Below are 15,562 nucleotides of genomic sequence, written 5' to 3' on the forward strand. Positions count from 1 at the left end.
ATCGTAAATAATGGATATTAGACCTTTACTAGAAAGTTGTAAACTAAAAGAAATATCAATAATGTTCATATCAGGTGCCCGAGGGAATTTAGGTATCTGAGATTGAAGAAAATGTCTGATTTGCAAATATCTAAAAAACTGAGTATTTGGTAAGTTGAACTTTTCAGAAAGCTGTTCAAATGATGCAAAACTGTTGTCAATAAAAAAGCTCTTTGAAATGTTCAAGTCCCAATCTGTACCAATCATGAAACCCAAAATCATGTAAAGAAGTTGAAAAAGATAATTGGACAGCATAGGGCTTGAAAGAGAAAATAATTGAAATCCAAAATGTTTTCTGAACTGGTTCCTCACTCTCAGAGTCTGCCTAATAACAGGATTGTAAATTGATTTATTTAAAGAAAAAGGAAGTGAGGATCCAAGAAGTGCTGAGATCGAAATGTTTTTAGCAGAATACAAATCCATTGCTACCCAAACTGGACGGTCCATTTGATTATGAAAAGATGACCAAAACATAAGTTTATGTATATTGGCCACCCAATAATAAAATCTGAAAGTGGATAGCACCATACCTCTGTTACTTTTGGATTTTTGAAGATGAACTTTATTTATACGAGGGTGCTTACCCTTCCATATATAAGATGATATAGCTGAGTCAAGTGAATCAAAAAACGATTTTGGAATGAAAATTGGTATAGATTGAAAGAGATATAAAAATTTTGGTAAAATATTCATTTTAATGGAATTAATACGACCAACCAGAGATATAGACAGGGGCGACCATTGCTTTAGGGACTGTTTCACGTGTTTTGATAAAGCATGGAAATTTTCTTTTAAAAGATACTTATGATTCTTTGGAACTGTAATACCAAGATAGGTAAATTGATTTTTCATGATCTTAAAAGGGTGACTAGTGTACATTCAAAGAATAAAGTTCACTTTTATACAAATTTAACCTATATCCAGAAAACTGACTAAATTGAAAAAGTAATGATAGCTTGGAGGGTAAGGAAGTGTCAGGGCTTGATATAAAAAGCAGAAGATCATCCACTTAAAGGTAAACTTTATGAACAAATCCCTGAAATATCCTCACACTCTTGAAATGCAATCACTAATGGTTCTATGGCCAAATCAAAAATTAATGGACTTAAAGGACACCCTTGGTGGATTCCCCATTAGAGATTAAAAGGCTGTGACTGTTGAAAATTAGTAAGAATTGAAGCCATAGAGCATGAATACAGTAGTTTAATCCATGCAATAAAACGTGGGCTAAAATTGAATTTTTCTATGATCACAAATAAATATCTCCAACCCACCCAAACAAATGCTTTCTCTGCATCTAAGGAAAGAACGCATTCAGGAACTGCACTGGGAGGTAACAAAATATCCAATAAGCAATGTATATTAAAATAAGATTAACAGTTTTTAATAAAACCAGTCAGATCTTCCAAATTGATTGATGGTAGAATATTCTCCAACCTATGGGCCAATACTTTGCTGCCCCTCTAAAAGGGACCCGAGGGGTAAATTTCACACAGAGGGTGGTGGGTACATGGAACGAGCTGCCAGACGAAGTGGTAGAGGTGGTTACAATTATGACATTTAAAAGATCTTTGCTCAGATACGTGGACAGGAAAGGGGTTGGAAAGATGTGGGCCAGAGCAGGTAAAGCAGGCAACTTGGCTTGCATGGACAATTTGGGCCAAAGGCCTGTTTCCATACTGTGCCAATCTACGACTTCTTCCTCCCACAGGATGAGCTTAAGAAGCTTTATGCCCAACTGGAAATCCATAAAACAAAGAAGATGACAACCAACAACCCACACCTTCATAAGAAGAGAAGTTCCAGGAGAGGGCTTGGTCGATCCATCATTAAACGCATCACTGAGATTCCTGACTCAGTCAGCAGACAGTGCAGTCGGGTTGAGAGGGGTGGATCCATTGGAGCAGGGAGCTCCAATGGCTCATACAAGAAAAAGTTCAATGAACCTTCTAGCTCCAGCATGAAAGTTAAAGAAGATTCCATCAAAAATCGAGTATTTTCAATAAGGAAGTCACACAGCACTTATGACCACATGAGGGGCCATCGGGATGGCCACACTGGCAGGATGGATTCCTCCGGGAAGGATCCTTCCCTGCTGGATTCTCTGATGAGGAAGAAACTGGTGAAAAAAGCCTCGGAGAGATCAGATACTGAATCCTTAGATGCAGCTCCATTAGTGTGCAAGTCTGCTAGTGCACATAACCTAACCGTGGGTAAACCCTCAGTACAATCCAAGCCCGGCACCCTGCAAAAATCTCTCAGTGTTGTTACCTGTGCAAGAGAAAAGGCTCTGATGCTCACCAGGAAGTCTGATGAGAACTCAAAGCAGATGGGGGAGAAAGGTCAAAAGATGTTAACCAAGCATGCATCATCCAGTCTACAGCTCCCCACTGTTGCAACACAGCCAGAAGTGGTTAAACTGTCCAATTTGGACAGGCAGCAGACAACTGATGAAGGAGCAGCAAGACTACTTGTACAAGATGGTCGCAACAGGACTCTGGTTGGACCCCCAGAATCTCAGAACCTGCAGCCACCATCTTCTGAGACAAAGGTTCACAAACATGTCACCTATTCAATGATGAAAAGCAGTGGTATTGACAGGTCGCACTCATCAGGGAAGCTGGACCACAGAAAAAAAGCCATGGATTTGGAGAGGAAGCACCATAGTTTCCGTCACTGTGGTAATGCCAGCTCACAGGCTAAAGACATGAAGGAGATGGCAACAATTCGGAGTGAAGCCAAGGTGCCAACAAGGAAGCATTCTGGAGCCAACATAGCAACAAGATTTGGTAAATCAGCTGAATCCTCAAAAACAGATGCCATTCATCCCGCAGAATGTGAAGAGCTTTCTTCCAAGACTTCTGAAAAGATGGATCAAGTCCAAACTGGAGAGAACAAGCGAGAAAGATATATATCACTCATAAAACAAGCGTCCACTAACAGTGCAATTATTTGTCCATGGGATATAATGGAAGAAGATACATTAATAGTGAGCACCAGTGTGGATCAGAAGAAGGGACGGTCTTTGTCAGTTTGTACAGTGGCACCAGAAACACTAATTCATGGCTCCTTCAAAACAAAGACCACAAACCTCTCATTAAAGCAGCCTAAAGGATTTGGGCTGTCTTTGAAACATCTAATGACAGCAGGAAAGATGAAAGGTAGCAAAAGAGAGAAGCCTGCAATAATAAGTGAGAAAGCAAAGGGCAGCCCTGATAAGGAGGCAGTGGGTTCAATGGATAAATCGTCATCTACAGAGTTCTGTCCACAAGATAAAGAGAACAGGAACAAAGAAGAAAAGTCACAGCCAATTGATACATCTTCAGACACTTCTCTGTTGGAAGTGGGGCATAGTGGAAGCAAACGGGAAAAATATATTTCCCTCTTAAAGCAAGGATCCGCAAACACTGCAATCATTTGTCCATGGGATGTTGTGTTGAAAGAGACATCAGCCACTAAAATAATTGAAGATCCGAAGAAGGGAAGGTCTTTATCTGTGGGTGCTGGAATCCCAGGATCATCTCTACAAGGCACTTTGAATGCAAATGATACAAACAGTTCGCTGAAACAGAATAAACGATTAGCATTGTCACTGAAACTTCTCATGTCACCAGGAAAGGTGCAGAACAGAGAGAATAAAGATGGAAAATCACTGCCCTCTGATAAATCTAAAGTTTCTGATATCTGCCCATGGGACCCAGGAGATGCTCAGAGCAAAAAGTCATTACCCTCTGATAAATCTAAAGGAATGCATAACTGTCCCTTAGATGCAGGTGATACTGAGAACAAACAGGACAAAAGGTTGTCGCTTGATAAATCCAAACCCTCAGATATCTATCATTCAACAAACACTGCAATCATTTGTCCATGGGACATAGTTTTGAAAGAGACATCAGCCATGAGTACGAGTGGAGATCAGAAGAAGGGGCGATCTTTATCTGTCTGTGCTGGAGTCCCAGGATCATTTCTGCAAGGTACCTTAAATGCAAATTATGCAAGTGGCTTGTTGCCACAAAATAAGCGATTAGCATTGTCAATGAAACTTCTCATGTCACCAGGTAAGGTGCAAAACAGAGAGAATAAAGATGGGAAATTACCGCCCATTGAGAAGTCTAAAGTTGCTGACATCTGCCCCTGTGACTCAGGAGATAGCAAGAACCAGGAAACTTCATTACCCATTAATAAGTCTAAAGCTGTAGATATCTGCCCTTGGGATTTGGGAGATACTAAAAACAAGGAAACGTCATTATCCCTCATTGATAAGTCTAAAGTTGCTGAAATCTGTCCTTGGGACTCAGGAGATGCCAAGAACCAGGAAACTTCATTACCCATTGATAAGTCTAAAGCTGCAGATGTTTGCCCTTGGGATTTGGGAGATACCAAAAACAAGGAAACTTCATTATCCCTCATTGATAAGTCTAAAGTTGCTGAAATCTGTCCTTGGGACTCAGGAGATAACAAGAACCAGGAATCTTTATTGTCCATTGATAAATCTAAAGTTGCTGAAATCTGTCCCTGGAACTCAGGAGAGAGCAAGAACCAGGAATCTTTATTATCCATTGATAAATCTAAAGTTGCTGAAATCTGTCCCTGGAACTCAGGAGAGAACAAGAACCAGGAATCTTTATTATCCATTGATAAGTCTAAAGTTGCTGAAATCTGTCCTTGGGACTCAGGAGGTACCAAGAACCAGGAAACTTCATTACCCATTGATAAGTCTAAAGTTGCTGACATCTGTCCTTGGGACTCAGGAGGTACCAAGAACCAGGAAACTTCATTACCCATTGATAAGTCTAAAGTTGCTGACATCTGTCCTTGGGACTCAGGAGGTACCAAGAACCAGGAAACTTCATTACCCATTGATAAGTCTAAAGTTGCTGAAATCTGTCCTTGGGACTCAGGAGATACCAAGAACCAGGAAACTTCATTGCCCATTGATAAGAGCAAACTCGAAAATATCTGTCCCTGGGATGCAGGTGATGCTGAGATGGAAGAGGAAAAATCATCATCCATTGATGAATCTAAATTCGCAATTATCTGTCCATGGGACACTGTTTCACCAGAGAATTCAGAAACAAGAATCAATGAAGATCAGAAGAAGGGACGTTCTCAATCAGTTTGTGCTAGTGTCTCAGGATCAATTATGCAAGACCCCCTAAAAGTAAAAGGTATAAATGATGCATTGCCACAATCTAAATGGTTAGCATTATCACTGAAACTTAGAACAGCATCTGAAAAAACAAAAGATAGAGAGATCATAGGAAAATCATTGCTCAATAACAAATCTAAAGTTGTGAACATCTGTCCCAGGGAAACAGGGGATTATCAATGCAAGGAAACATTGCTGCCAATTGATAAAGCTAAAGTCGCAGACATTTGTCCCTGGGAGACAGGAGATACTCAGAGCAATGAGGAAAAATCACAGCCCAAGAATAAATCCAATCTTTCAGATGTTTGCCCGTGGGAGACAGGAACGTCAGCAAGTGGAGAAAGTCAACCAGGTACAAAGGATAAAAGTGATATAACCTCAATCTGCCGGGGTGACAGAGAGACAGAGACAACTGTTCAAGATGAAAATAAAGAAGGGGGAAAACAAACAGATAAGGGGAACATTGCTGGTTCAGCTGACAGCTCCCCTTAACATTTGCTTCACGTTTGCTGAGATGCCAAAGTTAAATATTCAATCTATAAAATGGTTCAATTTGATGGAGAGTTTGGAAAATAAATTATTGCAAATTTTGCGTATAAGTATATAATACACCATACAATATACTGCTTCATCCCAAAAGTGTGCCCAATAATATACTTGTAGGATACAAATATTCAATGTTCAGTCCTTCAAAACTTAATAAAGGAATTAGAAATTATAGACTCCAAAATGTAATGGTCAGAGAGGCTTTGAGCCATCAAGCACAGAAAAAGACCCTCAATGCCTGGAATCCATGGTGAAAACATAACTACTTCATCGCCGTAACAGCATGGATCTCCCAGTCATCACCCTTTTCAATTCCCTGTCCCATTCCCTTGCTGACATGACTGTCCGTTGTCTCATGTGCTGCCAGATTGAGACCATCCGAAAATTGGAGAAAGACCTCATCATCCATCTGGGCACTTTCCAACCGGATGGTATTAACATCAACTTCATCAGTTTATGTTAAACCACCCCCTTCCCCGTCACTTTATCCCCAAGCTCTGTGTGTGTGTGTGTCTCTCTCTCTCTCTTCTCTTTTCCCTCTTTCTCCTTTCAGAGCTAAAATCAGTTTCTTCCCTCTCCTCTTATCATATCCAATGAACGCATTTTGTTAGTCTGGACTCCTCCACCTGCCGGTCCCCCTGCTGGTATTCTGAGCCTTCCTGCTCTTTGCTCACACCTTGAGGAAAGGCTCAGGCCCAACACGTCGGTAATATATCTCTACCTACTATGGATGGTGCGAGACTGGCCAAGTTCCTCCAGCATTTTTGTGTGGTTTTACTACATTCACAGCATCTGCAGATTTTAATGTTTCACTAATGTATCACCAAGGACAGGGAGAATGTCAAAAAGGAATCTGAAATGAAATATGCCTGACTCAACTTCATAAAATTGTCAGCAAACAGCATGGTTCTTCATGCCAGGTGTGTCTAATACTATGATGAAACTGTATTACCAGACAGCACTTATAAGCAGTGGGGCATTGTAACCAAAGGCCCCTAACAGTGCACAGAGTTGATGTGTCCCTCTAAATCCTGCCCCAACCCTGTTGGCAAACAAATGAATTCAGCAGCCTCTCCCACGAACGCAGCAGTGACCTCTCTCCCCCACCCCCCCGCCCCGATCGCGGCCCCCCACTTTCCCCCCCGATCACAGCAGCGGCAGCTCAGCCATGGGTTTCCCTGTGACATAAGCATGATGTCACCAGAGTAACCGGGTTGGCCATTTCTCCTTTTCAAACCACCCAGGTAAGTTTTACTGGGTTCCCTGACCACCTCTGAGGTATCAGGGACCCGGTTGGGTTCTGACCGGGTTAACCCAGTTGGATCCTTTCAAATTGCTATGTAACTGGGTCGCTAACCATGCAAATTGCCCGGTTAACCCCATTTTACATGACAGTTTGAAAGGGCCTCGTGTTAGTGGGAGGGAAAGTGATCTTTGACCCAATTAGATTGATGGAGTAATTTTCACTTTAACAATGATACCCCGGAGTAATATTCTATTTATCACCCAACTACCCAAATGTACACCTCACTCTCAACTTCACACATCAAAGCTTTGCAGCAAGGACCCATCTGACACAAATTTAAAACATTCTTTCATTATAAAATATTCTTGAGCTAGGTCCTTGGTAGATGTCATAGTTTTAAAAAAAGCATGCAGCTAGCTATTACCTTCACAAATTCATGAGGACTCAAAGCACTTGCTCCTGATAAAATAATTTGTGTAGTCATCTCCAGAATAAAAATGGAAACATGCTTGCTGCAGGTTCCTACATTGAGTATGTGAAAATAACAAGATAACCTGCTTTAATGATGTTAAATTATGTACGAATATTTGCTTGCAACACCAAGAAAATCTTTTCCTATTCTACAAAATTCTGAGAGGCATAGATAGGGTGGACAGCCAGCACCTTTTCCCAAGATGAGAGTAGCAAATACCAGAAGACATCTCTACAAAGTAAGGGGAGGAATGATTGGGAGAGATGTTGGGGATACGTTTTTTTTACACAGGGAGTAGTGGGCGCCAGAGGTGGTGGTGGAAGATGGTACAACAAGGAGATTTAAAAGATTCAATGCATGAAAGAAAAATAGAAGGTTATGAAGTAAGGAAGGTTTTGAATAGGTTTATATAAATCGACACAACATCATGGGCCAAAAGGCCTGCATGTGCTGTAATGTTCTGTACTTCTTCAAAATAGTCCAGTGGTGTTTTTCATATCTGAGGGAACATCTGACAAGAAGAATACCCATCCAAGAGTGGAAAACACTCTTTCTATTGCATCAAGTGTACTGGAATAGAGTGGGTCAGTTTCGGAGCGGGGACTAAACGTACATTCCAACTAAGAAACAAACTGTTCCAATAGTAGCTGTCACTCCACTATTGTCCAGCTAATTTATTCATCACTTGTGAAAACTCGCATAAAATGGACCCAACTACTCAATTTTCTTGGCCACGACAATGTCTAGATGATTTTATTCAGAAGCAGAAAGAGTTGATCTGGAAATGAAGTTGTGTTTGGCCAAAATGTGCCCCTCTTAAAAGTCATCAACTAGTCACAGCACAAGAGCAGAAGTGCATCTAAAAATTCTTGGAAATGGTATACAGATTGCAAAAAGGTGTTCTTGTTTTCAGATCCAGAAAATAATTAGAATGATGTGACTCAACTTGCTATGTTGGCAGTGAACTCACTGTGATATAGAGAATTTAGGTTAAAAAGACTTAAGTTAAAATGTGATGATTAATCAGAAACAGGGAAGCCAGAACGGACAGAGAGTTTACTAGCAGTCAAGGACAGAAGGAGCTGCTGAATATGTTTTTTTAAACCTATCTTTTCATGGTCATAGTGAGAGACATGCAGGAGACAAAGGATTGATAAGAAGTGTGAGAAACAGAATTCAGTGAATGTAGAGTTCACAGCGTACGTAACGAACGTGATCATTAATAATGCAGTTATACTTAGAATGTTTTTGTAATACTAACCAATTAAAACAGTATTAATAAGAAGGGGAAGGGCAAATAATAAAGGTATAAAAATCAATGCACTGTATGTATCGGGGCTTAACTGGTGAGAAACCAGTTGAGTCCAACTCTGCAGACTTGTAAATAAAGCTTGTCGTGTCATCAGTTTTAAAGAGACTCATGTGTGAGAAGTTTTATTTCTGACAAATGGGGGCTCGTCCGGGATCCACACTCCGGCCGTGAGGGGAGGCGAGAAGAGGGACATCGGAGGCGGTGCACCCCGCTGAGTTCAGCGGCTCCTAGTCCCTTGCTCGTCGCTTCGGGCGGCTTGAGCGAGTGGTATCCGGACAGGGTGACACAACAAGACGGAGAGGAGAAGGGTGACGGTTCAATCCCCGGGAAGACACCGGTAAGTGACGACTTACGATTGTGGTGTGGGGATTGGGTAACAGGTGTAACGGGATACACCTGTTTGGATAAAAACCTAACGGAATAGATTAAGTATAGATCTTTTGTCGTTGTGTGAGAACCCTGTCGCGGGACTCTAGGATAGACCCCAGGGAAACCTCGGCGGTAACCGAAGGAGGGACAGCACCTCCGACGAAGTGCCGAGAAGAGAGGGGTCAACCCCAGGAAAACCTCAGCGGTAACCGAAGGAGGGACAGCACCTCCGACGAGGCGTCTGAGAGGAAGGGAGTAGGGTCCAGAGCGAGAGGGTCCTCAGCAACGATAAGCAGATCTAGGTGGGAAAATGGGAGGATCAAAATCTAAGGGCTCGTCTGAAAATTCAGGACAATTCCTGGGAGTACCCCTTGACAGCCCTTTGGGGAGAATGTTTGAAAATTGGGATAGTAATAGATATCGGGACAAAAACAAGAAAAAGATGGTCCAATATTGTCTCCTTTGGTCAAAACAACCTATTAAAGGTTCCTCGGTCTGGTGGCCGAAATTTGGATCTGATGAGGATTGGGTTAGACAAGCATTAAACATATATGTAAATTCGAGACCAAAGGTGAATCAAGAAGAGTCAGCATATGCATTTTGTTGGGTTCCCTGGCCAGGATCCTTAACAGAATGTTTTAAATTGAGAGTGGCAGGAGAAAAGAAATGGGAACCTCTGGACAACCTTCCCCCTCCTTATATTCCCCCGGTGCCTACTGCACCCGAGGAAAGCTTATTACCGGAGGGGAAAGGTGATGAATCTGATTGCCCCGAAGGGGGCCGGGATAAAAAGGATGAATTAAGGGAGTCGGACCCTAAACTTCCACCGGTAAACCGACCCTGGACAAGATCCCAGACTGGTCCAGGACCATCAAAGTTTTCAATAAACCTAAATCCCCTGAGAGAAGTTCCTATGGGAGGACCGGGAGGGGGAACGGGATATGTGAATGTTCCCCTAACTAGTACAGAGGTGCGGGGATTTAAGAAAGAAATGAAAAAGTTATTGGAAGATCCTATAGGACTGGCTGAACAGCTTGACCAATTCTTGGGACCAAACACATATACGTGGGAAGAGATGCAGGCAATAATGGGAACATTATTTTCACCCCAGGAGAGGCAGATGATTCGACGGGCTGCCCTCCTCATGTGGGAATATGAACAACCTGGGGACCCTAGACCCCATGAACAAAAATATCCCTTAAATGAACCCAGGTGGGACAAACGAACACCCGAGGGATTGGCAAGTATGAGACAATATAGAGAGTGGACAATTAAAGGGATACGGGAGGCTGTGCCAAAGGGTCACAATTTTACCAAGGCATTTGGGAACCACCAGGGGAAAGACGAGTCCCCTACTGATTTTTTGGAGAGGGTGAGAAAGAATGTCCAACAGTATGCTGGTGTGGACCCTAGTACACCAATGGGTGAACAGCTTATTCGAATTGAATTTGTTTCCAAATCATGGCAAGACATTAGAAAGAAACTAGAAAAGGAGGAGGACTGGAGTGAAAAACCCCTAAGTGAACTGTTAAAAAAGGCACAAAAAGTATATGTGCAGAGAGAAGAAGAAGATCAAAAGAAGGCGACAAAGGTTATGGTACAGACTATCCGACAGATGAATGCTGAATCCAGAGGGGAAAGAAAACAAAACCTTCCTCTAAACAATCCAAAATATCCAAGAGAGGGAAGACCCCGGAGATTTGTTAAATGCTATTACTGCAATGAGGAAGGACACTTTAAGAGGGAATGCCCCCGATACAAGAGGGAATTGCGTGCCCTCGAACTTATGGAAGAAGATTAGGAGTGTCAGGGGTTCCAAATGTTAGGGACCAAATATAAGAGGGAACCCCTGGTAAAACTAAAAATTGGTCCCAAGGGAGAAGAGGTGGTGTTTATGGTGGACACAGGAGCGGAACGAAGTAGTGTAATAACTGTGCCAATCGGAACTGAGCCTATAAAAAGTAATTTGACAATTTCTGGGATAGAAGGAGCTCCCAGAATGGTATCAATAATTCCCCAAGTAACAGTGAAACTGGAAGAAAGAGAAGGGGTACAAGACCTCTTGTTATTACCTTCGGCTGGATTTAACCTCCTAGGAAGGGACTTACAGGCTCTCCTAGGTTTGGGTGCTCTCCCTGTGGACGGAGAAGTGCGAGTCCACCTCTGCGCTTTAAAGGAAGAGGATGAACGGCAGATTGACGAGAGAGTCTGGTATAAGGAGGGAAATCGAGGAGGTCTGGACATCCCACCTTTACATGTCACATTAATACCAGGTCATCAGCCGGTAATTGAGACTTTAATACGAGACGGACTATTAGAAGAATGCATGTCACCTTATAACACCCCTATACTCCCAGTAAAAAAGTCAGATGGATCCTATCGCCTAGTTCAGGATCTAAGAAGTTTGAATGCTATTGTTCAGACCCGCCACCCAGTGGTGCCTAATCCCTATACTATTATGAGTCGGATTCCCCCAGACCATGAGTGGTTTAGTGTTATCGACTTGAAGGATGCCTTCTGGACTTGTCCGTTAGAAGAGGAAAGTAGAGATATGTTTGCGTTTGAATGGGAAAATCCATGGACAGGTAAACGGAGACAGTTTCGGTGGACTGTATTGCCCCAAGGGTTCACTGAATCTCCAAACCTGTTTGGACAAATGCTAGAACAAATCCTGATGGACTATCCACAATCTGATGATTCCCAACTAATGCAGTATGTGGATGATTTACTATTATCAGGACCCAAGGAACAAGAAATGAGGAGAGAGACCATTAGACTCTTGAATTATCTGGGGAAAAAGGGTCTACGAGTGTCCAGAAACAAGTTACAGTTTGTTGAGAAAACTGTGATATATCTGGGACACCAGATAAGTAAAGGACAGAAACGGATTACCCCTGAACGAATTGCGGGAATCACTAGAATGCCTTTACCCCGTAATAAGAAGGAAATAAGACAATTCCTGGGACTCTTAGGATACTGTAGGTTATGGATAGAGGACTACTCAGCTTTGGTGAAGTTTATGTATGATAAACTGACAAATGAAAATGACTATCCATTGAAATGGACCCAGGAGGAGGAGGGATGGTTCGAGGACTTGAAACATCGCCTAACACGAGCCCCAGTGCTCACTCTGCCCTCTTTAAAACAGCCCTTCCAGCTATTTGTCACTCATAACCAAGGAACAGCTGTGGGAGTTTTAACACAGGAAAAAGGCGGTCAGCGACACCCAGTGGCTTTCCTTTCCAAAATGATGGACCCAGTGTCTCGCGGATGGCCGACGTGTATCCAGGGAGTAGCGGCTGCTGCTCTGTTGGTAGAAGAAACACGTAAACTTACTTTTGGAGGAAAGATGACTGTGTACACCTCCCATTCTGTGAGTGTTTTATTAACACAAACTGCCCATCGATGGCTGACTGATTCTCGTATATTAAAGTATGAAACCATTTTAATGGTTGGAGAAGATTTACAGTTTGCAAAAATTAATAGCTGCAACCCAGCTCAGTTTTTATACGGCAGTGAAACAGAGAAAGAGGTGGAGCATGACTGTGTCGAGTTGACAGATCTTCAGACCAAGACCCGAGAAGACCTTTGCGATACTCCGCTGGGAGAAGGATATGAATTCTACATTGACGGCTCCGCCAGATGTGTTGACGGAATGAGAAGAAATGGGTATGCTATAATAGAAGGAAATACTTGGAAAGTAGTAGAATCCTTGTGTAGAATACTGGCAAAGAAAATTGGAACGATTTACACAGATTCCAAATACGCATACGGGGTAGTGCATACCTTTGGTAAGATCTGGAAGGAGCGTGGTCTAATTACATCAAGAGGAAAGGAATTGGCACACGAACAGATGATTACTCTGACTTTAGAAGCCTTAACATTACCCCAAGAAATAGCAGTGGTCTACATACCAAGCCATCAAAGGGGAGATAACCCGACAGCAATTGGAAACAGACTGGCTGATGAAGAAGCCAAAAGAGCAGCCATGCAACAAGAAGTCCGTTTGCTGACTTTAATCCCAATAAGGCAAGGCATAAAGACAGCTCCCATTTTCACTGCTAAGGAAGAAAAGAACATGGATCAGCTGGGCGCAAGCCAATTACCTGATGGAACATGGAAAACACCAGATGGAAGAACTGTTCTAAATAAAGAAATAACTCGCAACATTTTAAAACACCTGCATCAACAGAGCCACTGGGGCACTCAAGCCTTATGTGACACAGTGCTTCGAGAATATGTGTGTAAGGGAATCTACACCTTGGCCCAACAAGAGGTGCAAAATTGTTACCTATGCACAAAAATTAATAAGAAGATAATGAGGACAGGGACCATGGGAGGTCAACCATTAGCCATACGCCCTTTTCAACGTATCCAGATCGACTTCACAGAGTTACCTCAAGTTCAAAGATGGAAATATCTGTTGGTGATAATAGATCACTTTACCCGATGGGTAGAAGCCTTCCCAACAATAAATACTACAGCCTCTACAGTAGCTCGCCTCCTCCTAGAGCAGATAATCCCCAGATATGGTATAATGGATTCTATAGACTCAGACAGGGGTCCACATTTTTCTTCAAAAATCCAGCAATTGATTTGTGATGCATTACAGGTCTCTTGGAAATTACATACCCCTTGGCATCCACAAAGCTCAGGGAAGATCGAGCGTATGAATGGAACACTAAAAATCCAATTGACAAAGTTAATGGTGGAAACTAAAATGCCTTGGATAAAGTGTCTGCCCCTAGCCTTATTGAGAATTCGTACTGCCCCACGAAAAGATGTAGGGCTGTCCCCTTATGAAATGATGTTTGGGCTTCCCTTCTGGAGTACAGTTGAGGGGTGTCCCACCTTGGGGGAAGGGGATATATTTGTTAGGAACTATTTACAGGCACTGTCACGCTCTCTTACAGATTTACGAAAGAGAGGACTATTGGCACAAACACCGCCTCTAGACTTTTCTTTACACAAAGTGGAACCAGGAGACTGGATTCTTATCAAGACCTGGAAGACTGAAAAACTCCAGCCCCAGTGGGAAGGTCCATACCAAGTTCTCTTAACTACAGAAGCTGCAGCACAAACAAGAGAGAAGGGGTGGACACACGCATCCAGATTTAAGGGACCTGTAGAGGCGCCACAGGACCCTGATACGAACTCAGATTGGACTTGTATTCCTGGAGAAAAACCTCTTACCTTACGATTTCGCAAAAAGACTTAATTCACAATGTTATTGTTATGTTCTTTGATTTTTCTTAGTTTGCCTATGTCTTTATCAGGTGTGAAATGTAAGAAATGCAGAGATACAGTGGTCCTGTTTCAGGACCACATTTGGGGAAGAAAGGAAGGTAATTTCAGACTTGGTTCTTATCCACTGTTTTTAAAACTAATTGCCTACCCCTGTCTAATAGCAGTATTCAGTTTTGGAATTGTACCACTTCCACCATCACAGGAGACCCTGTAAGACTTTTATTTCAGCGTGAGATTAATGTATCATAAAACATTTCTCTTCCCTAGCTTAGAATCCCCATTCATATCTATACATATATTCAACACATTTTAAAGAGAGAAAGGGGTGGATTGTGATATAGAGAATTTAGGTTAAAAAGACTTAAGTTAAAATGTGATGATTAATCAGAAACAGGGAAGCCAGAACGGACAGAGAGTTTACTAGCAGTCAAGGACAGAAGGAGCTGCTGAATATGTTTTTTTAAACCTATCTTTTCATGGTCATAGTGAGAGACATGCAGGAGACAAAGGATTGATAAGAAGTGTGAGAAACAGAATTCAGTGAATGTAGAGTTCACAGCGTACGTAACGAACGTGATAATTAATAATGCAGTTATACTTAGAATGTTTTTGTAATACTAACCAATTAAAACAGTATTAATAAGAAGGGGAAGGGCAAATAATAAAGGTATAAAAATCAATGCACTGTATGTATCGGGGCTTAACTGGTGAGAAACCAGTTGAGTCCAACTCTGCAGACTTGTAAATAAAGCTTGTCGTGTCATCAGTTTTAAAGAGACTCATGTGTGAGAAGTTTTATTTCTGACACTCACTGATTAACTTCTTGAGGTCTTGGTCTCAAAGTGAATCCTAAATTCATGCTCTAAAAACACAGTAAATTAAAACCCAAATGCTATAAAAGTTATAAAATTACCAATTTCAATTCTTCCACCCCAACTTTATTCTGCTGTTGGAAACAGGAAATGCAATTTAGGCATTGCGGTTAATGCAATGCCTTTACAGTGCCAGCGATCAGGGCTGGACCAGGATTCGAGTCCCACGCTGTCTGTAAGGAATTTGTACGTTCTCTCCTTGTCTGAGTGGATTTTTGCTCCAGGGGCTCTGGTTTCCAAAATGGCCTGGTACCGTGCTGTATATCCATTGCTTTGCTGATAGTTATTAGTCTCAGTAACCTATGACACT

The 15,562-nt window shown here is 42.1% G+C and overlaps 1 protein-coding gene across 1 annotated transcript in view; it reads left to right on the plus strand.

The window, feature by feature from the left end:
- The window catches only part of LOC138746666 (metabotropic glycine receptor-like), a 115,924-nt gene extending 110,244 nt beyond the window's left edge, over positions 1-5,680 (plus strand). The window contains exon 11 of the mRNA XM_069904957.1: positions 1,751-5,680. Within this exon, the coding sequence (XP_069761058.1) occupies positions 1,751-5,680 (3,930 nt within the window). The remainder of the gene's footprint in view (positions 1-1,750) is intronic.
- Positions 5,681-15,562: the final 9,882 nt, after the last annotated feature.

This window comes from Narcine bancroftii, chromosome 12 (genome assembly GCF_036971445.1).
Source record: "Narcine bancroftii isolate sNarBan1 chromosome 12, sNarBan1.hap1, whole genome shotgun sequence".
Classification (NCBI taxonomy): domain Eukaryota; kingdom Metazoa; phylum Chordata; class Chondrichthyes; order Torpediniformes; family Narcinidae; genus Narcine; species Narcine bancroftii.